This window comes from Anopheles maculipalpis, chromosome 3RL (assembly GCF_943734695.1).
Source record: "Anopheles maculipalpis chromosome 3RL, idAnoMacuDA_375_x, whole genome shotgun sequence".
NCBI lineage: Eukaryota > Metazoa > Arthropoda > Insecta > Diptera > Culicidae > Anopheles > Anopheles maculipalpis.
Genome location: NC_064872.1, coordinates 60,120,892 through 60,146,242, shown reverse-complemented (window position 1 = coordinate 60,146,242; position 25,351 = coordinate 60,120,892). Strand labels below are relative to the sequence as shown.

The window sequence follows — 25,351 nt, the reverse complement described above, 5'->3', positions numbered from 1 at the left end:
TAGTGTGCTAACGTCAAACAACCGTGTGCCAGAGAGTGGAAGAGAGTTAAAGAGAGCGTGTGAGAATTATTTTTTTATTATTATTATTTTCAGCTCAAGCCAAAGTCGTATCAACTTGCGTGTGTAACGTCGCCGGCGGCAGGATCGTGACGGGATCGTTTGCAGATCATAGGCCACCCAGACCGTCCAGTATCGAGATCGTGCTCGACAGTGTCGGGTCACTGTTAGGCCGGAAACATTCGTATTGGGAGGATCGGCGGAACGCTGTAAGGATTTAAGTGCAACAACATTGTGGAGAGCCTTTGGAGGGGAGTTACTGTTGCATTAAACAACTCCAACTTCTTGGAGACCGTTGTTTGACTGTTTACATCGTAAACGGGTGTTAATGAAGGCTCATTAGGTTACACCTTCTGTCCCTTAGGAATACTATCCCGGACCGTGTTTGTTCATAATTAAGCTTCCTGACATAGTGTACTCTAGTGTAAGTGAGTGTAAATTTGTTTAACATTTAATGTCCTAACTTGTTGGTGCATCCCGTTCCCAGTGAAATCTAGTTATCCGCGTGGCTCGCAGCACAATTCCCTGGCTAGTTCTTCCTCTTACATAACACTACCCATCGTACTCTGTCTTCGAGTCTCTGACAACACATCGAGTCCAAGTGCAAGGACGTGCAACGAAAAAAGTTTATCAAACCGTGATAGCTGTGAGTGACGAGCAAAGCAGTGGTCTTGTGCCGTTTGATAAGTCTAGAATGTTCCTGCCAGTGTTGTACTACCCCGGTTCCCAATGCTCACTCGTAGCGGTGTACCGTGAATCTAATTATATGTCTATTAATTAATTACACCACACTTAGCCAACAAACAAAAACGTTGACCGTGTTCTGCTGGTTGAGCGCAAACCGGCCAGCTGGTGTACGGCGTTGGATGCACCACTTTCGCCCTAGTGGGTGCAATTTGCAAGTGTCGTGCCGTATCGTAATTTCCCGCGTGAGGCCGCGTGACTTACGGTCAGTTTCGGGAATTGCGAATTCGTTGAAACGAGCGCACTTTTCCGGGTAGAAAGTGTAGAAAAAGCAATTTTCACACCGCTTAATACCCGTTTAACAAAGTGGTGCATGTGTTTTTGTGTTGTTTGTATGCGTGTGCGTGGGGTTTTTCGGGATGGAAAACCAACGTGAAAATTATGTGACCATGTGAAATAATTGCTCACGGACCAGTGCCACGGGATCATCAGCCAGTAATCACCAAGCGGATCGTCCGTTGACGCAACCATCATCGGCGCTGCGGTGCCGTGTTCGCCGTACCTAGGCCTCGAAAGGAGCCAACAGCATCATCCCGCTCTCTTTTATTATATTTAACACCTGCCGCACCAAATGAACACGTGATGCTGATTATACTGCTTTGCATTTTGGGTGAGTTACATCGAGCTAATCCGTGCTTATAGGGGGAGGGAAGAGCACAGCTTGGGAATTAAAAATATCTGAAAACAACAAGGTTTCGCGCTACCGTATAATCCATTGCGATAAAAGCATAACGGTTTTTAATGAGAGAACAGAGTGCGGAATGCTCCAATTCACATGTCTTATTTCAAATGATAAGAATTTGGCCCGGTAGCCTTCACCCCATTGCCGTGCACGGCCGTCCGTAAAGCCGGATTGATATTTTGTTCAGTGTTTCCCTTTCGATAACGTTAGCGCAAGTTGTTGCAGGTAACATCACTCAACTGAAATAATACCTCTTGAATCGCTAATAATTGGCTGAGACAAATGGTGATCAACGTACCGAGAAGTGATAACATCGGCTGAAAATGTGTGTCATACGCTGTCAATTGACAACCGCGTACCAGATCAATCAAAACCAGTCCGTGCTGAAAGACTGCGATTTATTTTATGAATCATGTTATTTACTCAAAACGTGTCATAAGTTTCCATGTGCAAGTGTTTGATCGCATGTTCAGGGCATTGTCTGTTTAGATCATTGATTTTCGCAAGTGATTCCTACTACCTAGTGAGCGCTGCGAAGAATGTTATGGTCAGTGAGAATTTACAGATGGGGATTTCACCAGATCAAAACAACTTGAACCATAGCAAGTACGAATTAAAATATGAAATTCCTCCTTTCCTCTAGTCCAACCAGAAAACTACGATTTTATGGACATTTGGGTATAAGATGAGGATGATTTACATATCAGTTCGAAGATTCGAATGCCATCTGCCGTGACTGTAAGCAGAATTGATTATCCGGCTAGAAGTGGGTAAAGAGACTTGATGGGATTTTTGGTACATTGGTTATTTTGTATGAGAGTTTTTTAGGATTGTGGGTTCAATTGTGCCCGCAGCATATTCACTCAATACACCGAAACAGCACATACGATTGTACAAACATAAAGATAAACTGATAAACGTCGATCAACCAAATTGTGATTCATTTTTCTGCAGCACAGTTGTCAAAACGTTCAGGACGAGTTCAGCTAGTCTCTTTACCCAGTTTGATCCGGCTAGGGTTACAATCAAGTCCACAAAGTCAGAATCTGGTAATCTTAGGACTGTCGAGCTTGTAGTATCGAAAAAGATCGTATGCTAGTATTTACCGCAGTAAAGTACAGGTAATACTTGTATACGATCTGTGGGGTCATATCGATAAATGAGGAGATCGAGCGGCAAAAGGTAAATTTACATTTAATTAGGTAGCATACGCTTTACAGTACGGTACTAAGAACCCACTTCTGTAATTCTGGTAGCTCTGTTGTCAGTGTTTGTTGCAATACCGCACTGATACGGGTATTGTCCGAAACCTCCTGAAGGATATAGGATCTCCATACCCTACTCCGACTCAATACGTCCACGGCGTACAGAACGGTTACATATCTCTCCAAATATCGGAGCTAGGGTATACGGGGAAACCCAACCCCAATGGGAGGATGGGTTATATGGCTTAATTGAGCGGGCGTGGGGATAGCCAGCGTCTGCTCTCCATGTTAGGGGCGGCTGGTTGTCCCTTCTGTCCTGGCATCCGAAGGGACATTAAGCAAGGATGCGTAGGCCCTCCGACATGACAGCGGGTTGGGGGAGAGGCCTTGCAAGCCAACCCTAGGCAACAAGTAACACAACGAAAAGCAACAGATATTACCGCAACGGACCAATCGATACAGACCCCCGCAAGGAAAAAGGACTTACGATTGGAGGCTCGGAACTTGGAATTGTAGATCCCTTACATCCGATGGATCCAGGCCCGCGGCTTCGAGATAGTAGCAGTCCAGGAGGTGCGCTGGAAGGGTACAATGGTGCGCCAGTACCGTAGCAACTGCACAATCTACCAAAGTGGTGGAGAAACACGTTAGCACGGTACGGCGTGCAACAACGGATGAAGTGATGGTAGCCAGTCAACGAACGAATGTGCAGGTTGAGGATTCGTGACAGGTTCTTCAATCTGAACATCATAAATGTGCGCAGTCCGCACCTTGGGAGCACCGATGACGAGAAGGAGCTCTTCTTTAAGCAGCTGGAGAGGGAGTATGATCACTGCCACAATATCCTGTGAAGATCGTCATCGGAGTCCTTAATGGTCAGGTCGGACAGGAGGAGGCATATAAACCAACAATTGGAAGCTTCAGTGCCCACCAGCTGACAAACGACAACGGCCTCAGGTTTATCAATTTTGCCTTTTCCAAGCACATGAGCATTCGTAGCACCTTTTTCCAACACGCACCTCGGTTCAGCTACACCTGGAGATCACCACTAGATACCTACTCTCAAATCAACCACGTGCTAATAGATGGAAGGCAAGAGTAAGTACGAACCCACACGTAGAAATAAAACCTCTAAAAACACATACGGAACTGATAAAATTGTTGACAAACCAACGCAAAGGAATATGCTAGTAAGACGACGCTTCCATAATAAACTTTCAGAAAAAACCAACCCACTTACATAAACATTCAAGCTAGGTGACATAAATTACAGGAACCACGCAGAAAGCTAGATCAGCAAAACAATCCAAGCTGAGACAGTATTGTAAAAGTAAACAAACAGCGCGAGTGCATATGACATAATATGCATTGTTAAACAGGAAATCCAAGCCAAATCAAGAACCTTGACACACTGTGTTGATTTACTTGAATACGGAAAACTAAGAACCCTAAACACACGCTAGCTTGAGAATAGAAAGTAAGATAATGAAAGCAACAACAGTTAATGTAACACCAACTACTAAACTGGGTACAAATAAAGAACTACACCAGCCTAGCAGCCGAGAGAATTAAGCTGGCGGAATTCTTCTGAATCATTTAGTAGATAGATGCCAGAACGACGTCACTGGTCGTCGATTAAGACTCAATCTAAACCCGTGTGATGTCTCATTTCACTGGTCCGCACAAGTCCGATTGTTATAAACGTCTTCTTCCCTATTACAAGTGCAGTTATTCTGTACGTAGCGCGATACGTGAAATCGCCACAAATGTAGTTTAGATTAGATTTACAAAGTGTTCCATAAGTTGGAATACAACTTTTCATCGATTTATAGTTGTTCACTCTGTGTATTCTGAGTATTAGCATTGATGTCAGTTTTAGTATCATGTATAGGCTAACCGTTGCATGTGGTATCCACTAACTGTCACTTAGTTTGTAAACACTGTGCACGATGAAAGAGTGCCGCGATCTTATAATAAAATTGTATGTGGGAGGTGAGCAACCCGGCGACATATTTCGGCGGTTGAAATCTCACGGGCTCGGCCAATGACCGTACAGGATCCGGGCGGCCGCGTTCGACGAGGATGCCAGCAGTCATCAAGGTGGTGGAGGGAGCGGACCCATCGAAAAATGTCCCGCACGATCCGGAAGAACGGCTGCTGTCCTGAATGTGTTAATCGGTACGACTCACACTATTATGACGAAGGACATAGGATACAAGCCGTACAAGAAACGTAAAGTACACGGAGTAACGGAGGCTGCAAAGAAGAAGAGGCTTTCGCGGCACGCAGGTCGTAAAGTTCGTGTTTTCAGATGAGAAACTCTCCGTTTTGGAACAGCCGCACAATGTTCCAATTGATCGACTGTAGGCGCCGACGTTGGCCAGCATCCCCCCGTCCCAAATAAACATCCCACGGTTCCAGAATGCTGCTTCGGTGATAGTTTGGGAGGCCGTAGCGAGGCGTGGGAAGCTCCTACTGGTTTTTATTGAAATAAATGGCCAAATAAACACCGCGTTCTACAAAACCGAGGTTCTGGAGAAGTTTGTGACTCCGGCACTTCAGGATCTCTACGGGCAGGATCCTTACATTTTCCAATACGATGCCGCTTCGGCCCACAAGGCGAATATTGTCCAAGCGTGGTGTCAGGAGAATTTGACGGGATTTCTAGATAAGATGCCATGGCCACCTAGTTACCCGGATCTCAATCCCCTATGATTTCAACGTTTATTAGAACGTTATTTCCAAGATCCAAGAGTGTGACATGCCGATAGAACAGGTGCATATCACGTGCGATTTGTTTGAGAAACGTATCAAGCTCGTGATAAAGTACAAAGGGAGGGGTGCTCTCACCTAATATGCCAAAAATATAGTAAATAAACTTGGCTTCAAGAAAAAAATACTCAAAAAATAATATCTTACATTGTTAAAGCTCGTTTTTGAAGTGTTTTCGAATATATTGAAAACCCTGTAGTATAGCGTAAGAATTCCAAGATTTTTTTTGTATCTTTTTCATCGGCTAGCTTAAGTTGGTGATGGGTAGTATCTAATTAGTCATGTAAGCTTAATCTTATATTTTTCTAAGCGCATTTTGACCACCAGACTTTTTCGAAAGGCCCAAACAACACAAAATATGTTCAATTAGATCAGCAAGTATCGAAAAGACGATTAAGCAGAAGTATTAGCTTTTTTAAAACACAGTTTAACAGCTTGCAGTTACTATTTGAAGTTTTCGCTACAATAGACCCACTGACGCATTGAATAATCTAATTCTTTTCTCATTTAATCGACCCAACACTAATGCCAAGTAGTCAGTATTGATCAAGTTAAGTAAGAGGTAACTTAAAGTTGTTGCTTTGTTAGATCAGTGTTCATAATTTTATAGTTCAATAAATTAATGAAATCAATGAATGCATATTTTTAAAACGTTTTGTTCATTTAAACCAAAAAAAAACCTTTAACAAATATATTTTCTCAGCGTGTTACTTGCCTAGCAAAGCTTGCGTTTTTATTTTATACTACATTGTGTTGTATTTTATTTTTTGAAACATTTTAACAAATTAATCTTTATTAAATTAATAAAACGGACTGTTAATGCAGTTCAGGCTAGTTTAGACGCTCATGCCATTTGCGCAAAATGTTTGCAAGGTTAAATCGTTGCGTGTAAACGCAGTTTGTGCAAAAAAGTTAGCTTTAAAATCTGTCTCGGACAAATATTTGTCTTGAGTTGGAGCTTGGCTTGAGAGAAAACTGAGCGTGTAAATGTGACCGTTAAAATCAACTTCAAAATCTTTTGTGTTCTGGTGTGCGTGTCACGTGGAGGATGGTCACTTTTAAGGATTAACTTCGAGCATAATCAAACTTTTGGACTCGAATAACTTTACTAGTCCACTTTGTGCAAACCTGTGTGCTTTAAAAATTGTGCAAACGGCATGAGCGTATAAAAGCAAACACGTTGTTCAGTTCATTTTCAAAACGGGCAGGTGCTAACCGTTTTGTGCTGCGATTGCAAATTAAAATTTCTCGCTGAGAAATTGGCACAAAAATTAAACTTAATAAAGCACAAAAATTTAAGATATTCCTTGCCGTGAAATAATTACCCACTGCAGGACGAATAGCATAAACACCTCAAATCCCACATTGTGCAGGATAACATGAAAAGTAATTACAAAGCAACAACCATTCGCATTTTTGCGAGAAATTTAACCTGGCATGTACCAAATATCACACTTTTTAATTAGCCAAATTACGTCACAGTTTCACACCTTACCGCACCGTAATGCAATCAAACACGATCAAAAACCATCACACGAAAGGGAAACCAACACCGACATAAACACCAGCCCGAGAGCTCGACTTGCTCATTAAATCAATCAGTACGCGTACTGCACTGTGTGTATCTTCCTAGCATCACCATCAACTGTCATCGGCACCTTTCTCGTACACGTTCCATCGTGCTTTGTGCGGGTTTAAAGTAAATGCATGTACCAGCAACATAGCCACATAAATCTGTTCACACCAAGCACACCAACATGTGCGATGGAAAACTCCGATTCTCCAGTGAGATACATGCACCCGGTTGCATCCGACGAGCAAGCGCCACAAGCGCCAGCGAATGCGTTTAATCCCATCACGTGGTTGAATCGAGGTTCACATCCATTATGGGGCAATTTTGGCTCTTAATATGTTCAGCACTTTGGCACCCTACGCAACATCTCCCCACGTAAAACCCAGAAGGGCCAATAAAAATGAAATTCCAAACATTCTCCTCCGCTCAGAGTGAGAAATGCTGCCCAGGGAAGCTATTTTCGATTGTGATTTTACAAAAACGTGACTTAATCATCGTGATTGCTATCGAGAGCTTTTGCGAATAGTAATAAAGGCAAAGCAAACAAACAAGCACGAATATAAAAGGATATACACACCCTTCGGGGTGTTTGACCATTCCGAAAAAAAGGGTGAGATCATCCATTTGCCCGTAATGATGTGTCCCCATCTCTTGCAATATCCTTGCTCTTGCTTTCTCTCTCTTCTTTTTTCTCTTCCGCTGAATCACATCTATAGAAATCAACAATAAAGTCCCGCCGAATTAGATACACCTCGTACCGGTGTGTTGCTTTTGTGTATGGGAAAGTTAGGGCTCAAAACTGTTTGCGCTTTAGATTTTACCACAGCACCACTTAACATCCAACGCTTAACATAACGCCCGACAGCTTCACTATAAACAAGGCACGAAAAATAAATGTAGAATTTTATGTTTGAAAATGATTCTGACCCCGAAAAATGTGAAAAACGCTGCGCAGGATTACGCAAACACGCCGTCAACACGGACGCTTTGAGGCTAAATACCTGCGATACAGTTTGGAGCTTGCTGTCAAAAAAGGGTGCTCTGACGCGCAAAGTCATCGGTAAAAATGGACAAAAAGTCTAAGCTGCTTCCCAGCAACAAGCCGCCAATGTAGTAACACATTCAATCAAGTGGAAAATGTCGCAATTTTTCTCTCACATTTTTCACTAACAAAAGAAAAAATTAAGGAACAGAGCAGGTTTATAATTTCATTTTTCACCCAGTCGGTGGATATTGTTTGCTTTCTCTCGCAAATAACATTGCACCACCGTTCGAGATCATTGGCACGATGTTGTTCTGCTCGCGATCGGCCCCCCCGTATATAACGTGGACATGTTGTTGTTTTGACGAGACCCGCACTAAACCCGACCCCGCCACGACACACAGAATTTTTGCAAATTTCGCATGAATTCCGAGCAGCACATGAGCTCGGAGCACAGATGAAAGAAGCTAAATCCGATCCGATACAATTACGCCAACCACCGCTCAAACTGACCGACTGCGGAAAGGCAGCAGCTAGTTAAGATTAATGATGCGCGTACGAACTGTGTGGCTTCCGAAAGGAAACGCAAAAAACTGACCTCGTGGACCACGACACCGACCAAACGAAGAAATGAACGAACTCGTGACGATCGCGATCGTAAGAATGCCACCGAAAATAATAATAAAAAACCCAGCAACACCAATATATCATTAGAGGCTGTGGTGTGCGGTGTCTGTGTCACGCACGGTCACCAACACCTTGTACATCAATGATCACCCACTTAAACTTAGCCGTAAATCATGTGCGATATTTATATTTCTATAAAAGTGTATATCATACTGGCGACTAGAAACAAGTGTTCCCGCTCACGACGAATCCTTCGCAGACTCTACGCTAGCAAAGTCCCGTGAGGCTCAAGCCAAGCTTGACGCATACACTAGCTCACCAATCTGCTCCGCGTTACGGTTCTTGGTTCGGTTGATTGACGTTGGCGCTGGTTATGCACGGCTGCATGTGACAAAATGCGTTTGTGTGTGTCTAATGAAGAAGAGCTCAGACGAAAGGATTAGTCGAATAAACAAACAAACGATTGTTTCGGTGCTTCGAGGTTTGTACAATATAACATATTTGGCAGAAATGAAGACTGTATTCCTTAGTTCCTTGTACCACACAAACGGTTGCATGTGTTCAAGCAATCTTAAAATGGTGTTTGGCTGTTAATGGTAGGATGGAACTTAAAATCTTGATATACCAAAGGCTTATGTATTCTGTCTTCTTCTCGGCATAACGACTTTCTATTTCTAGGTCACGCTGACCATCGAATGGCTTACTAGACTTGCCGAATACCACGTAGTTGGATGGTAAATCCTCACTACGGGGGGACGGTCCGGATGAGATCCCGGCCTATACCATCCGACCGTTGACTTTCCAATGTTTAGACTTCAAATAGGTTTTATAATCCTAACATGAAAAGATCTGGTGGATTGATAACACCGTTAGAGCATTTAAAGCTTAACAAAAGTTGTGTCTGCAGCAGAAAATGGTTTGCAGAAAACCTACAGGGAAACAAGATTTGACGTATCTTTACCAGCCTAAAACTGCTCGAATCGTACACAATGGATAAATCAATTTATCATAATATATCAGACAACCTTAGGCAACTTACACGGCGCATCGCTGTGACAACTTCGTCAGGGTTGTCGGTACTACTGACTCGGTAGTCTTAGCTTCACGATCACCGACCGAATCGCAGATTATGTCTATAGCACTACTAGATCCGTAACCAAGCTAAATCGAGATCTCCCTTAAAAGAACGGTTCTCTCGGCTTACAATTTGCAGAACTCCTTGAGCCTGATCGTTCCAAATTCAATACGAATTTGTGTAACTATTAAGTGTAGCCACTTCCAAGCATTAAGCGCTTTCAAGTTATTGGTGAACATAGGCTCCTTCATATCAGCCACAAAATAACGCGACGCGGTCCTGACTCACGCTGAACTTCACTGGAGCTGCGCTGGTTGCACCAGCATGCTGAGAAACCCGCGTTGCCGCTCCGTGGAATGAAATGGGCGTCCAGGTATCACCTGTTACTACTAGTCACCACTTCAAGTCACGCACACCATACAGTAACAGCCGCAGGCTAACGACACGCACACCGACCGCTACAAGACACCGCTTTCCTGCACACAAACTGAGCACAACCAACCGGCATCTCACGACACGCACACCAACGCATGCTGCTCCGTCCATTGCTGCACGTGCTTCCATTCAACTGAGCAACCACACACTGGACAAAACCACTGATCCTGCAATTTCGACACTGATTGATGGTCCATCTCAAGCAAACCGCACAACCACTCCGAATCCGTACCAATCTACACTCGATCGTTTTTTTTTTCACGGTTAATCGTTCGTCATCAATAGTTAACCTACCACGAAATAGGACCCGTTTCAATCCTGCGGCTACTACGTACCACGCACCGTGCACTACTGTAACGTTCTACTACCAAAACGTGTGAGGAATGCGTTCGAAAGCTAATGAGTGTTGGCTTTCGACTTCGATGTAGTGGTGCTAACGGGAACCTGGCTCGTTCGTAGCCTAGCTACATCGATGCTGTTTGACGAAAGTCATCGAGTTTTCAGTTGCGATCGTAGTATAGCAAATAGTACATACTCTCTCGGTGGTAGTGTTTTGATTGCTTGCTCTTGCTCTCTGATGTTACGGAAATTTCCAACAAGGCATTCGTCACTGGAACTAACATGCGTTATTGTCCAGATCGGGAATACTCGTCTTTTTATCGTTGCTGCCTATCTTCCTCCCAAGCTATCCACGCATGCATCATCGCTATGTGAACTTCAAGAATGCATCAGTTCGTTATGTTCGGCTGTTAACTCCGGCATTGGCATCCTGCTGCTCGGGGACTTTAACCAGCCAGACAAATCCTGGTCGGCTGTTCCGGACTAAATTGCTGAATTGCTGCTCAAACTCCCTGGGACGAGTTTTGGACCTGTTATTTGCGAACAGTGTTGCCACATACACCTGCTCAAAAATCCACCAGTCCCCTCAACAACACCATGTCTCGTCTACGCGCGCACAGATATGGGCAGAGTTGCAGAGATGATCTCCTCGAATTACGAATCTCTTGACCTTGCTGTCGATAGTTTCGCGCTTTCCTTGTCTCATGCGCTGAATCAATACACACCAATAATGCGCCCTAGACGTTATGGCCCACCCTGGAGCGACCGGACCCTTGAAAGGTTAAAATCAGCCAAGGCACCAACTTCTCGCCAATATCGCACAAGAAAGGTGTAACATATCACGACGCAACTACAACACAGCACACTCTGTGTACCGACGCTACATGGCGCACGTCCGCAATCTAGGCTCACGTTCTCGGTGGAACCCTCGCGCGCTTTGGAGCTTCAAGAACTGCAAAAGGAAATCTTTCGCTTATCCTAATTGCGTTAGTTTCAAAAGGTGTCATAGGAGCTCACAATCTGTTGTTTGTGATATCTTTGCTGCGCGCTTTCAAGACACGTTTCTTCCCGAGGTCACAGATGAAAGGAAGAGAAGCAATGCATTACCAAACGTTCCCCTAGATGCCATGGTTCCTAGTTTGCCGAGTATTGAAACGTCATCAGGGCCATTAATTGACTCGGGCCGGCCCGGTGGTGTAGGCGACAGTGGTGTATCCCATCCGGACCGTCCCCCCGTAGTGAGGTCCGACTAACCAACTACGTGGTATTGGCAGTCTAGAAAGCCATTTCGATGGCCGGCATGACCTTAGAGGTCGTTACGCCAAGAAGAAGAAGAGGGATTGACTAAAACCCTCGATCGCTCCAAGTTCAGATGGCATTCCACCATCCACCATCGCTGTTGCCCCCATATTAGTCGCAATTTTTCGGGAATCTTTTAGATTGGGTGTTTACCCAGCCTGTTGGATAGCCTCGTGGTTATTTCCGGTACACAAAAAAGGCCGACAAATCAAACGCGTCTAATTATCGCGGCATCACATCACTTTGCGTCAACGCAAAAATTTTCAAGCTGCTCATGTACGAGCCACTTCTTGCTGCTGCCTCGAACTACCTCAGCACCACTTAGCACGGCTTTGTCCCCAAGCGTTCGACTTCCACCGATCTGATTGAGTTTTTCAGTACCTGCCACAGAACCGTCGATGCAGGCCTTCAAATCGATGCGTTTTACACGTACATCAAGGCAGCTTTTGACAGTGTTCCGCATTCGTTACTGCTCGTCAAGCTTCAGGTTCTTGGTCGACGTATTACGGGCCTTCAGAAGTACCACAAGGGAGCAACCTTGGTCCACTTCTTCTCGTGATATTCTTGAACGACGTCACACGTGTGCTTCCTCCTGACAGCCACCTGCTTTACGCGTATGACGCTAAATTGTACCTTCCGAAACGCAATCAGGAAGATCTGCTGCATCTCCAGAATGCTCTCAGTGCGTACCAGTCCTGGTGCTGTACGAATGGCTTGGAGATATGCGTCGATATGCGCGTTGAGGTTACGTTTGCCAGAAAGCGTAATCCCTTAATGCTGTACTGCTCCTTAGTTCGATCTGTGATGGAATACTCATCCATGGTGTGATGGACCATATCGGACAATGGACGTTGCGCGTTACTTGACCTAATTGACAATCGTATCGACTCACCGGCGATGCTCTCTGTAATCAACATTTACTCCCCGGCTAGATCGCTCCGTGCTAGATCACTTCTTGACGTAGAGGAACGTCGTACTCGTTTTGGCGCCTCTGATCCGTTCGTCGTCATGTGCCGCGAATTCAACGCCGTGTATACGTACAGTGCGGCCCATTCCCCCCTGTATACGTACAGCGCGGCCCATTCAACAAAATAAAATAACAAAATGACAAACAACTGGGATAAGTCCTCGATTTGATCGATATGTTCTCCCAAAATGCTATTGGTCGATACTAAGTAGAGCTATGATTTGTTTCTGTGGATGACGCACTTACCTTCAGACGGATTTCTTTACGAGCTCCATCAGAAATTTTATTTGAGTGATTGTCCACTACTGGAACATGGTCTGCCTCGACTGAGAATTTCGTTTAACAATATCAATCAATTCAAGTACCAGAACGTTGGACCTAACAACTGAGCGATTTACAGTTTTTTGACACTGCTATCAACAATTAAAGCAGAATAAGTAATAACTGGCTATTTATGAAAGCCAAACCCATTAGCAACGAATAATTTCTAATGAAACTCTCACTCCTGTTGATGAAATTATATTGAAGCACCTTACCTTTTACCGCAGAAAAACATTACACGATTATGTTTTCTGCGACACGCCACCTATTCAGGCAATCGGATATCGCCTTAAACCGCACGCCTTTAACCTCAATTAATCGCCCTCGGTGCCCAATGTCACGCAGTACAACGAAAACTCCACCTCTGCTTCACACGAGACACTTCCACCCAACCAAAACGAAACGTCCCCTTTGCTATTGTTTCGATACAAATCCTACAATGCCTTTAATTAATTTACTTTAACCCAGTAACCGTGCGAAGCTCACGACCGGAGTCTGCACAAATCCTACCCCGTCCGTTCGGTGGGAAGGTGGAAGAAAATGGATCGCAATAAATTCACCCATACGCACGCAACTAAAAACCACACGCACCGCGACGGTCGGTGACAGTTTCATGACCATTGGCACACGCAGGCCCGACGCGACATGGTCTGAGACGTGGGTAAACATCGAGCATTTCATCTCGCCGTGGGTTTGTTGCGTGAGTGTGCCGGTATGTTTAACCCCATCGACCCACATCAATAAAAGGCCCGGTGGAGTCAGGATGTATCGCGTTCCATCTCTGTTGGTTTGCGGACGTGCGTCTGATGGCTGGTGCCTTGGTAAAACCTGTCCTGAAGATGTTGGGCCTGACTGCGGCATCCAAAGACGCCGGTTGGAAATGGTACTTGAAAACAAAAGGTGTGCGATTTGTCACAGAGTGATTTTGGCGAAAAAGTTAGCTTGAAGATTAAAGACGCAGAAAAGGCTTTAATACTAGAAATTGTTTGAATGAATTGTGTTTGATTCTTTTGAGCGGTTGGCAGTTTTCTCAGCAATCAATACCTTAAAATTGTGCAGTTTTGCTCTCTTGTTTTCAACAGAGTAATGCTGAAATATTTTTTCAACTTAAAAATAAATTTCTTCTCGCTATAAACATATTCCAAACAGATATATAGGAACATAGGAACGATGAGGCCATCACAATCATCTGAAAAATTGGTATTTTTTACAGTATTTCAGCTTGGAATAAGCATAAAGTCTAGCCGATTCTTTATAATACAAAAAACTGAGAAAATTTAAAGGACAATTTATACGAAAGATGAGTCAAAATTCTATTACGAGCAGCTACATTTGCCATAAGTATTTTTCATAGGAGTACTTTAAAACAATCTTTTAAAAACTAGAATGTTTGTTCCAATCAAACAATAGTTGATAGGTTGAATGTAGCGTATGCAATGGCGGATTTAGCCAATCGGAGGCCCTAAGCAATGTGGAATTTGGGATCCTCTCACACATTGAATATGCTGGTCCAAGGGGTGAAGAACCTTTGTGAATTCGGAGCATCGACAGCATACATTTCCAAAGTCACAGACACACACATCACATTTCCTGACGGCTAGATACCATCGTTCAAATACGCATCAGATTCTGAAGAATGGAAAGTTTATAGATTGGGAGCATGGATCCGGTCATCCGACCGGAAGCTCCTGAAACAACAGAAGCTGCGGTCCATAATCAATGAAAAGGGCGTCACATCCAGTTTTAAGTTTCCAGGCATAGTCCAAAGTGATTTATAGTACAAGGAGCCTTCCAATAGTTGCTCCACATGCATTAAAAAGTATCACAAAGATGGCTAAGATAAGAGGTAGTGTTATCCACTCGTAGAAAACGCTGAAAAAAGAGAGCTTCTGGGGTTTCTTATAGATCCCAAGTAGCCAACGAAAGTGACACAATTGTTTAGATCAATTTGAAGAGGAAACTCAGTCTTAATAATTGCACGGTCAAAGCCAGGGATGAATTGATGACATAGGTGACCTTTGTTCAACAAATTATTTTTTTGATACTTATGGCTATGTGCCGGCAATAGGTCTCAAGATAAATTGTTACATATTGAATATTTATTCTTAAATTAAAGAATTATTAAAGAATACAATGCAATTTGATTGGCGGCATTATCTTTTTCCGTTTAACCGTTTAATGTAATCGTGCATCTGAAAAAGTTTGCGGCTGAAAATGATCCACTTATGCTTCAGACTGTTACAGACTCTTATCCATTCGAGATTCACCTCTGGATTCAAGCATCGTGCTTGATCCACCTTTGGACTATTCTTTGACTACGTTCTGACACATTGAATGTGTCCTAAAAAGAACCACTTCTATGAAGAGCTCGATGGATGGACGAGCTCGATGGATTACACGAGGTTTTCGGGTAAAAATGCGTTTAGGAACGCGGGCGCTTTCTTTCGAAACGAATTCGAAAGATGATCAGGCCCCCGGCTAAAGTCCTTTAAGTCCATACCCATGGTATGCCTAATACAAAGGATTGGCAGATGATCGTGAGCTGTTTAGACATGTTTTATTGCCATAACTGCCAGGTATATGTGTAAAGTATGCCAAGGATTTCAGGCGATTCCATAGTTTGGCATGATGACTATTGACATTATACACTGAGGATCGCTGATCGTGTCTCATCTAAACATTCATGTAGCCATCTGTTCATCTGCCTTATTTCCCAGCATAATGTAACCGTCCTTTACGTTGAAAGGAAAAAGAAGATATCAAGGACTGACTCGCTTACCCGACGTCTCATATGGCACTTAATGTTTCGTCACCTTGAATACGCATTCCACCGTATAATATGCAAAACCAAAAACACACCAAATCGAGATCACGATCCACTCGACTCGTGGTGACAGTTTTAACGCTATGTGGTTATCATATTTCCCACCACTGTTCCATTAGCATTAAAACGAACGACCTGTGAACAGTCACTTCAGGTACATCCGGACGATGTGACACGCAGCATGAGCGTGAAAAAGACATGTGCCCATGTCTCAACAAGCTTTACCCGTTGACGATGCTTATTAGTAAACAGGAAGAAAGAAAGTTTGATTGCTCCCGAGACAAAAGTGGCATGAAGCGGTGGTATGCGGTCGAACAATGTACGAAATTTCACACCCGATAAAAATAGAACTTTAGATTTTTCTCCCAATTTTCTTCTTGTTGTTGTTTGCCATAAGTTTTGCTTTCCCCTTACTGCACGTATTTTGGTACATGCAGTAAATATGGTGCCAGGATTGGGGCAAGAAGTTCAGCTTTTCACACACTGATTAGTCGAATCAAAACCGGCGATACATCTTAAAATAGACATCCATTAGACCTTCTCGATCAAACAGGACTGTGACTTAAGCCGTCGGTTACTACAAAAAGAGCACACACACACACACACCTTCACCTAACGGAAGAAAACCACAACAAACGAGCCAAATGCTTAATGTGCGTAAAATATGCGTCTGTCTGTACGCCCTTTGTCTCCATCCGCACCATTGGCGCTCGCCTTGATGATGTTTCGGTAATTGGTTCTATCCGATGACCGGGAAGACCGACATTGCCAACGACATACCAGCGCAAGATGGATGAGGCCATCGTTGTCCCGCGTACCGTGTGTGGACTATGGTTGTAAACTATGCCGTCTTACTTTTTAAGGTACGGTGCGCGCCGAAACCGGTGCGAGTTAACACGCCATTAAGACGCACGGGACCGTCAAATTAAACAACGAAACACTCCCATCGTCTCCGATCGTCACACCGCTGCTTTATACACCTGAGTGCAATTTCTGCCGTCCCCGTGCGGTATGTGCGCAGGTCGCCTACTTTTGACAGACGGTGAGAGGGGGTTTCCCTAAAGTCAAATGTTTAATCTCTAGTTGCCATCACCCCATTATTCTTGCCTCAGAGCACTGGCTTGTTTCTAGACGGCTGGATGGATTGGTTGAGCTGTTCGTGCTTATCAAAGGAATAGTTGCTTTGCTGACGGTGCTGTACGGCCTGTGCCAATACAAATAAGTACAACCAACTGACATACAATTGCGGATTCAAGTGCTTGTCCAGTGGAGGTGCACCTGCTCGTTTGTGAGTGAGGTAGAAAAGGTGCTTGGATACTAGGGCCAGAGATCTGTCACACAAATACAGGGTGCGGCAGACATTTACTATATTTTTAGTCAACTTTTAGCATCTGCTTTATCCTTACATGGTTGTTTTGAATGTTATCTATCTTATCTGTAGGGAGTTTTTCACAGAGATCATGTCTCAAAGTCATGCTTATTAGGAACAGATTAATAGAGAAAAAGTGCAAGAATTTATCATTTTAAAAACTTTCTGCCTTCCAGTAAAAATCGTATCGCTATGTAATATATCATTCAACTTTTTCTTATATCGCAGAGTAACTGTAGTTCAATCGTAATGTATGTTTGGAATCCAGTGAATCCTATAATTTTTCAAATATTTCTTTGTATTTAAATCTTGTTTTGCTTGAAATGGTATCAGTTGGAAAAGGATTAGGTCCTTAAAAACATTTAGTGTTATAGGATTTCGGTCCATACAATGGAATAGTACAATCCTTTAAGGGAATCTTTCAAAAAGATAGTGTAATGTTGAAAGCATTTTGTCAAACTTTTCAATCGTAAAATGTAATTTTTCTTGCAGAAGAAATTTTCATCGTGGCTGTAGAATTTCGCAATCAGCTTTAGTTTAAAGAAGCAGCGATTGAATACTTTTTTCAACTATTTTTTGCGTTATGTTGCGTGGTACGGCGTGCTTTTGTTAACAATCTACAAAATGAATATTTTTCATTTTGCCTGTTTAACAGGGGAGGCCCAAACCATAGGTAGAAATTCCACAATCGAATTGCAAAGCTCTCCTTACTGAATGCAAGATTCCACTATATTATTGCAAAGTTCGAAAATTCCACTGAGTAATTCAATCTATACCATAATATAGATAGAAAATATAGGGGCTGCTCGGTGATGTCGGTTTTCAAACGGCAGGACCGGAGTTCAAATCCCGTCCGAACCGTCCCCCTGTAGCGAGGGCTGACTATCCGACTACGTGGTACCGGCAGTCTAGTAACCCATTATTACGGTTGTTAAGCCAAAATCGATACCCTGTAACTTATACAGGTCTCTTAAATCTTTAATAACATTTAAATTATTTTTTAAATTGCACTTGGTATAGCTACAATACTAATAACTATATATTCATAAATATAAAGCTTTAATATTGAATAAAAAATCCAAATAAAATATAAAATTAAACGTGAGACGTTAACGTATAAAATACAGTAAAAAAATCAGTAAGATAATAAGATAAAAATAAGATAAAAAATCACTTAATCAAGAAATCTGAATTTCCTTCTATTTTGACTCTAAAACGTCGAGAAATCTTGGCTCTTGAACCAACACGTCTGACGGGAAATTATTTCGAAAGAAATTCTTTTCAACGATTGAATCGTCGCCACTAATCTCTGATGTATGTTATTATCATAATACGACAATACGACGCAAGCCGTCAAACTTAAAAATTAAAAAAAAACCACTATATTTAAGCATGACGGCTCTCCGCTGTATTGTCATAGTCCATTTCTATCTTAAATCTAAACTAATGTACTTAGCCCAGAACTATAGATGTCTACAAGGCGATGTAAATATATTTTTTAAAGTTATAGAACGATTTACAAACAACAAAAGTTTTATTGTTTTGGTTCACCCTGTTCTAGAACATTCTAACCAAATTACTCTACATGGCCGTACACTAATAGTAATCTCGTTTGTAATCTGTATCACAACGTACCAAAAATAGTCTTCTTAACTCTTCCCTTTGCTGACTGTTTTTCTCTCCTTATCTCTCTCTCTTACTCTCTCTCTCGCTACTAGGCTCCACCAGTGCCTGGTACGAAACCAGCTCTTGGAGTACCTCCACTCGACGCTATTACGCCACGCAAGACCATCAATCCCAACGACAATGGACCGAACCGTACTTCGATCTCGGCGTTTCCCGCAACGTGACGGTGCGGGAAGGTGAAACGGCATTCCTTACCTGCCGGGTGGAAAATCTGGCCAAGTACAGCATCTCCTGGGTGCGTCACCACGATCTGCACATACTGGCCATCAACGCGGACACGTTCACGTCGGACGAGCGGTTTCAGGCGCTGTACAACGACCAAACCGAGGAGTGGACGCTGAAGATAAGGAAAACGCGCAGGAAGGACACCGGTATCTACGAGTGCCAGATATCAACCATGCCGGTGAAGAGTTTGCAGCTGTATCTGATTGTTCTCGGTAAGGTTCGCTGTAGGAACGGTGGGTGTGGTTAGCAGTTCGCAGTAGTCAACCGATCGGCGACCGGTATGGGAACGTGATGGATCATGACGCTACGGTAATACGCATCGGTTGTTGCGTTGAGTCAATCGGCTGTATGATTTACAGTAATTATATTGCTCCCACCTATTTGTTTTTATTCAATTACCTTGCTAACGGGGCACGAATTTTTGGTATCCCAACGACCGTTCCTTGGTTGGATCGGTGTGGTCATATCGAGCGCCGGAACCGCTACGTATTACGCTCGCAGGAATGGTTGAACGAACGGGATTCATAAATAACTTGACAATCGCTTTAAATCACACGGAACTGCATTCACACAACCACACACTAATGGACAAAACCACAGGGCGCCAGAATTCCGCCAGCACAAATCGAGAGTCTGGACATGCTCATCCAAATTGTTCGGTAAAACCGGTACGAATTAGTTGGCAATTTAGCAAACGCTTCGTAGAGCTCACAAACCAAACGGCCACGCACGGTTGTACACTTTTTAGAATTTCAAATTCTTCACCCAAAGCACGTGTCCCGCGTACACCGCCACCGAAGATGCACAACTGAACCGAGCTGATCATTCATCACACGCTGGACATTGGAACGCGCGCTGACTCACGTTTGCTTTTATTGCAAACAATCGGCAATGTTTGGTTCCACGCTTCACACATCATGCGAAGGTAGTAGGGGTGATGTGGTCACAAATCACACATTGGCACCCATTGGCCCTTTTCGCTGCTGTTCGCGCACATTCATCAATAAACACCACTGGCGGGCAAGCGTTTCAAGTTGGTTGCAAAAAAGCAACCGTAGAAATAAACAAACGTTCTGGAATCGGTTGTGCCCGCGCAATGCATCTTGATGCGTTTGGTGCAGCCAATTTTAGCACAAACTGCAAACTGTATGGTGCAAAGCGAACATATTTTTTATGATTCGATCTGTGGAATAATTGTGCTTTGGTTTATGAATAGTTATTATTCAGTAGATAGCCAAACTTGCACAAAATAGCTTGATCAGTGAGTGGTTAATGCACATTATGAGCGAGAATATCACACTGAACGAGTAAAAAGAGCATTTTACTTTTTGTAAAATAAGCAATCATCTAGTTTAGAGGGTTTTACTACAGTCATAAGATTGTTTATAGCATTAACCGCGATAAATCGGATTCTTTCCGGTTATACTACAAGTAACAAGACTTGATACGCGTGCATGGCGAAGGCACAAACCTCCCTCCATAAACCTGGAGCTTCACTCCGAATGCCCAGCCGGTACTAGTAACCTCATAGCACATCTACATTTCATCAACCTTGCCCACATCATCGCCATATTTTCACCGATGAATCCTTTAAAAATAATAGCTCTGATCCTCTCATCCACCAGTTGCTATCCAGTTGCACCAGTAGTTGCTAATATTTCTATCTTTTCTGCTGAGGCTATTGGCCTAAGTCAAAAATTATATCCACGGACAGTTTGAGCATGCTAAAGGCCTTGGAAGTTTTAAAGTCGATAAAACCGCTCATACAAAGGCTCGAAGTGTTCGTCTACATCATCAAAAATCTCTTTCTGCAGAGTACCAAGCCACATTGGCATCTGAGGAAATGAAATAACCGAGACGCTAGCCAAAACTGCACTCGACTATCCTATAATCCGGGGCGCAACAAATTCCAAACAAGACTTTATAGCTTTCTGCAAAAGCAATACCAGGGAAGCTGGATCTCAACAATGGTGTAATATCTCAAGCCCTCAAAAAACCCTCAAAAAACAAAAAAAGCCACTGTTCCGATTGAGGACACACGTCTGACACATGCACATCTGGTAGAAAAATCCAGCCCACCTCTATGCAGTTTTTGTGCAGCTTTTATTACAGTTCAGCATTTACTAATAGATTTTTACACTAAAGGTTATTAAGACGGCTTAAGGCTTTCCATGATGAAGTACAATTAAAAAATATTAAACACTCTGTAACTTTGTTCATAATATAAAACTCTGCTACCGTACCATAAAAAGCCTTATAATAGCCTTAGAAGGTTCCCGAAATCAGAAGAAGAAGGTTTAAATATACTAAAAATTCATCTGGTTGTTTTCACAAAATAAAAAATAAAAAAACATACCAAAATTACTTTGATGATCTTTAAAACATTTAACTCATTTCAGTCCTTTACTCAACAACCAAATATTAGTAACTTTCTAAAGACAGTTTATTGTGGCAGTTTATTTGTTTGTAAGTCTTATTCCTCTTCAATATTGCCTTAAAGCGTTATTTGAAAAAAAACCAGGAATATACCCTGCCATTGTCCTTTTAAGCCCCCCTTATCTCGTAAATTATATCTGTTGTGATAAAAAAAATTACACAAATGTTACTTCGTTTGTGATCTTGGAACCCAACTTGACCATGAACTAACTTTCCATGATCATTACTTTCCTGTCGTAGGCATAACCATTAACAGATATAAGTAGGAGTAAATTATGTTACTTTTTATTATAACCTAGCTAAGATTATTAAGTATGATTCATCTCAGTTCTTGAACGATTATATTCAGCATCTTGCTAACAGTTTTGAATACTGTTCTATTTTTTCCCTTAAATCTTTAACGATGAATTCAAATAGCAATGAAAATATAAAAAAATGCCGGAATTAAGCCGCTTATCAGAAAGCTACAAGTAAACTAAGATGGTTCTCGTATTTACAGTTGTTGATGTGCATAAAAAAATAATTTAGTCTTTTCTAAAGCTTGACGATGGGTGAGGAAAATTATTTTTGCAGTTGTATTCCAAATATCGTATAAATATAGCTTCACGTATGCTCATCTCTACAATAGTAATTAATTCCTAGACTTTTATTATTAATTCGGTACATTCAAGCCTTCACCTTTGCTCGCACATTTTTGTTTATCTAACGATCAACTAACAATGGTATAGTTCTCATACGATCATTATTTACATTGTACGCAACAAGCTGACAATAGTTGCAGCTAGCTTTGGTCAAACAAAAGCGTGCAAATAACCCTGGCCACTGCAGTAGCCAGACAGATAAAAGTATTGCTTTAGCGAAGAGTATCTTATCAGGTACTGTTTGAATGACTGTCTTGCATTCACTATTGAATGGCAGTGTGTTGAGACAATCTAAGTTTGTAAGCAAATAATCGATGTGCATGTTTAAGCTTCTGTTTACATTGTTTCTACTTTATTTCACCTGTTTTCTTCAACATTCCTAAAATCCCACCAAAGCTATAATTAATTTTAATGATATCTGTTTGCAAATGAAAGTAAAGCAATCGATAACAGACACTATTGCCATACACGCGACCTCAGCAATCTTGCTCGTGTTTACGTATTTTGTGATGAAAGTTAATTAAACATACCCGAAATTCCCGTCATTATCCTTAGTGAGCCCTTTAGTTTTCGGAGCATAGGAAATCAAATCGTACGTTCTATCAATTCGCACTATTTCCTTCATTAAGCGTCGCTCTAATTGACGTCATTTCTCAACAACGGTAGAGAATTTACAGAACATAATAACAGTATAACTTTCGGCTATAAAAATACTCCGAACTCAATGTGGGGGTTTGCTATTTTCTCTAAATTTATCAATCATAAAGTACAGATTCTACTAGGAGAGTGTTAACAAGGGACATATTTGAGGCAGCACACCCTAAGCTGTATCAATGCCGGGTCCAAAATGTGAAGCTGTGTGACAGACAAAACCACTCAACGATGGCGGGCGTGTCATCAGTAATAGTGCAACCGCTGGTGACATTTATTTTGACACACACAGCTTTATAAATGTGCTGTTCTGACTTATTAAACGGTTAATTTACATCGCCGTTGACACAGGGGACACAATCCGGAACGTGGGTTTCAAAACAAGTTCAGAGAAAAAAAAATGCTATAATATCTAACCAGAATCCAACGCATAGACATCGAGCGCCAACCGCCCACGCGAGACGTCCGAGGATTTCGAGAGGAAGGATTTTGTTTCCCCGGCACATTTGCTGGTTTCACATCGGAAGTTCCATCTCGGAACGGTTGGTCCAATAAATTACTCATTTAATATTTCACCATACCAATCTGGTTCTTCAACGTTGAAGGAGAGTTTTTTTTCGGCTGCGGTCTGGTACCGTCTTTTCATAATTTACTGACCCCTACGGGGTTTCTCCTGCAAAACGGCACGACGTGAAAAGTGTGCCACTTTCACCAGTATTTAATTTATTTTTAATTTATATAATTTGGACAACTAACGACCTGTTGGTTGACAAACGACCAACAATCATAGCCCCCTGGAGCTGCTGCTAGTGAATGATCGATCATCTAGCGAAGGAGGGAAGCAAAAAACATTATCGTAAATCTGTTTCTTTATTCATTATTCCCTTCTCAGACGAATCGCAGCTAGTCAGACGACAGGACGACATACTTTACGACATTCCGCCGTCCTCTGGAGAGCATTTGGAGGGCCAAAAGGCGGGTGACGCCTACAATCGGATGTATGCGGATCGAGTTAATGGTATGCTGGTGGCACGTTGACCCTACTAGTTTCTTCGACTAATACCGAATGGGTTTGCTCGATTAGATTATCTCTTTCTAGCGACGACTACACAAATCCTCGAAGGTACGATCGTGTACGGCTACAAAGGACAGAACGTCAATCTCACCTGCATCGTCAACCACAACTACGACCGGCGACCGAGTCACATCGTATGGTACCATCAAAAGGATGTACGTATCAACCGAACGATGGCGATCGGTGTTTTGGCAGACCTAACCAATACTTTCACCCCTTTCGTTACAGATCGTTGCCTACGAGTCGCTACGGAAGCGTGGACGATCCTCGCTGAACAGCATCACTTCGCATCATCTGATACGGAACGCTGAGTTCGATGACGCTGGAAATTACACCTGCGCTCCGGAGCTCTATCCAAGCGCCAGTACGATTGTGCACATCCTAGACGGTAGGTGTTTTGCGGCACGATACAACCAATGTTTTCTTCGAGAGTCTGTGAGACTGGCGCCATATGGGAGCTGTCTATTTATAGCGTGCTCTACTGTTCTTTTGCTATTGCAGATGAAGAAGCGCAAGAGTCCAACGGTACCAACCGAAGACGGATAGATGTGCTGACGAGGTTGTTTTGCGGAACACTGGTAATGTTGAGTATACTGTACAATCATCGCGATAGGATGAGTTAGTATACTGCAAATATACGTACGAAAGCTATAATGTACATAATGTAAATAAAAGATGAATTATCTTCACGAATCTGACTCAGAAAATTTTATTGTGGATGTTCTTTCCAGGAAGTGTAATTTACTATAAAAATATTGTTTTGTGTACTATAAAAATATTAGCGTTTCGACAGGAAAACTTCTCCTTCTTTTTGGCTTAGCGATCTTCAAGGTCACATCGGCAATAGAATGGTTTAACTTATTAAAACTCATTATACTTTATTTTGAGCAGATACATTTATGCGTTGATGCAATTAAAACGACCTTGAGGAACAAAAATATTCCATGCGGCATATGATGATAATTCTAAACTTTTATCAAAGATTAGGCGCCTCCTTCATGGATTATTGTGTGTAACACGTGGTATTTATTTGTCGGCTATTGAAGGCCGTTTCTTTGAATACATTCAACATATTGAACTTTTGATCATGAAGGACAAATATGAGAAAATCTAAAAAGTGCATTTTTTACTCCTTTCACATTTTTTTTACCCCCATGCATTCTGTCGCAACGTATTCATGTTTAAATTTTCCCTTTCGCACGGATAATCGGAATTCGCGAACCAGATGAAAAATGTCACTGAGTTGTCAAGTTGGAGCGATCCCCTCTTGTGTCGCGTATACATGTGTACCGTAATGCACATGTTTACCGTTGTAATTTTAATGTAAAAAAATAGAATTTACACCGAGGATTCCTCCCATTCAGTA

General features: G+C 42.4%; 2 protein-coding genes across 7 annotated transcripts in view; one reads left to right on the top strand and one right to left on the bottom strand.

Moving 5' to 3' along the window:
• Nucleotides 1-25,351, bottom strand: part of LOC126561502 (2-oxoglutarate dehydrogenase complex component E1) — a 189,470-nt gene that overhangs the window by 74,510 nt on the left and 89,609 nt on the right. The window lies entirely within an intron of this gene.
• On the top strand, nt 1,334-24,671 carry LOC126562591 (uncharacterized). The gene is made up of 6 exons (XM_050219140.1): nt 1,334-1,411; nt 18,990-19,394; nt 23,803-23,928; nt 23,995-24,140; nt 24,214-24,373; nt 24,487-24,671. The coding sequence occupies exons 1-6, from the start codon at nt 1,384-1,386 to the stop codon at nt 24,606-24,608; spliced, it is 987 nt and encodes a 328-aa protein (XP_050075097.1). The 5' UTR covers nt 1,334-1,383; the 3' UTR covers nt 24,609-24,671.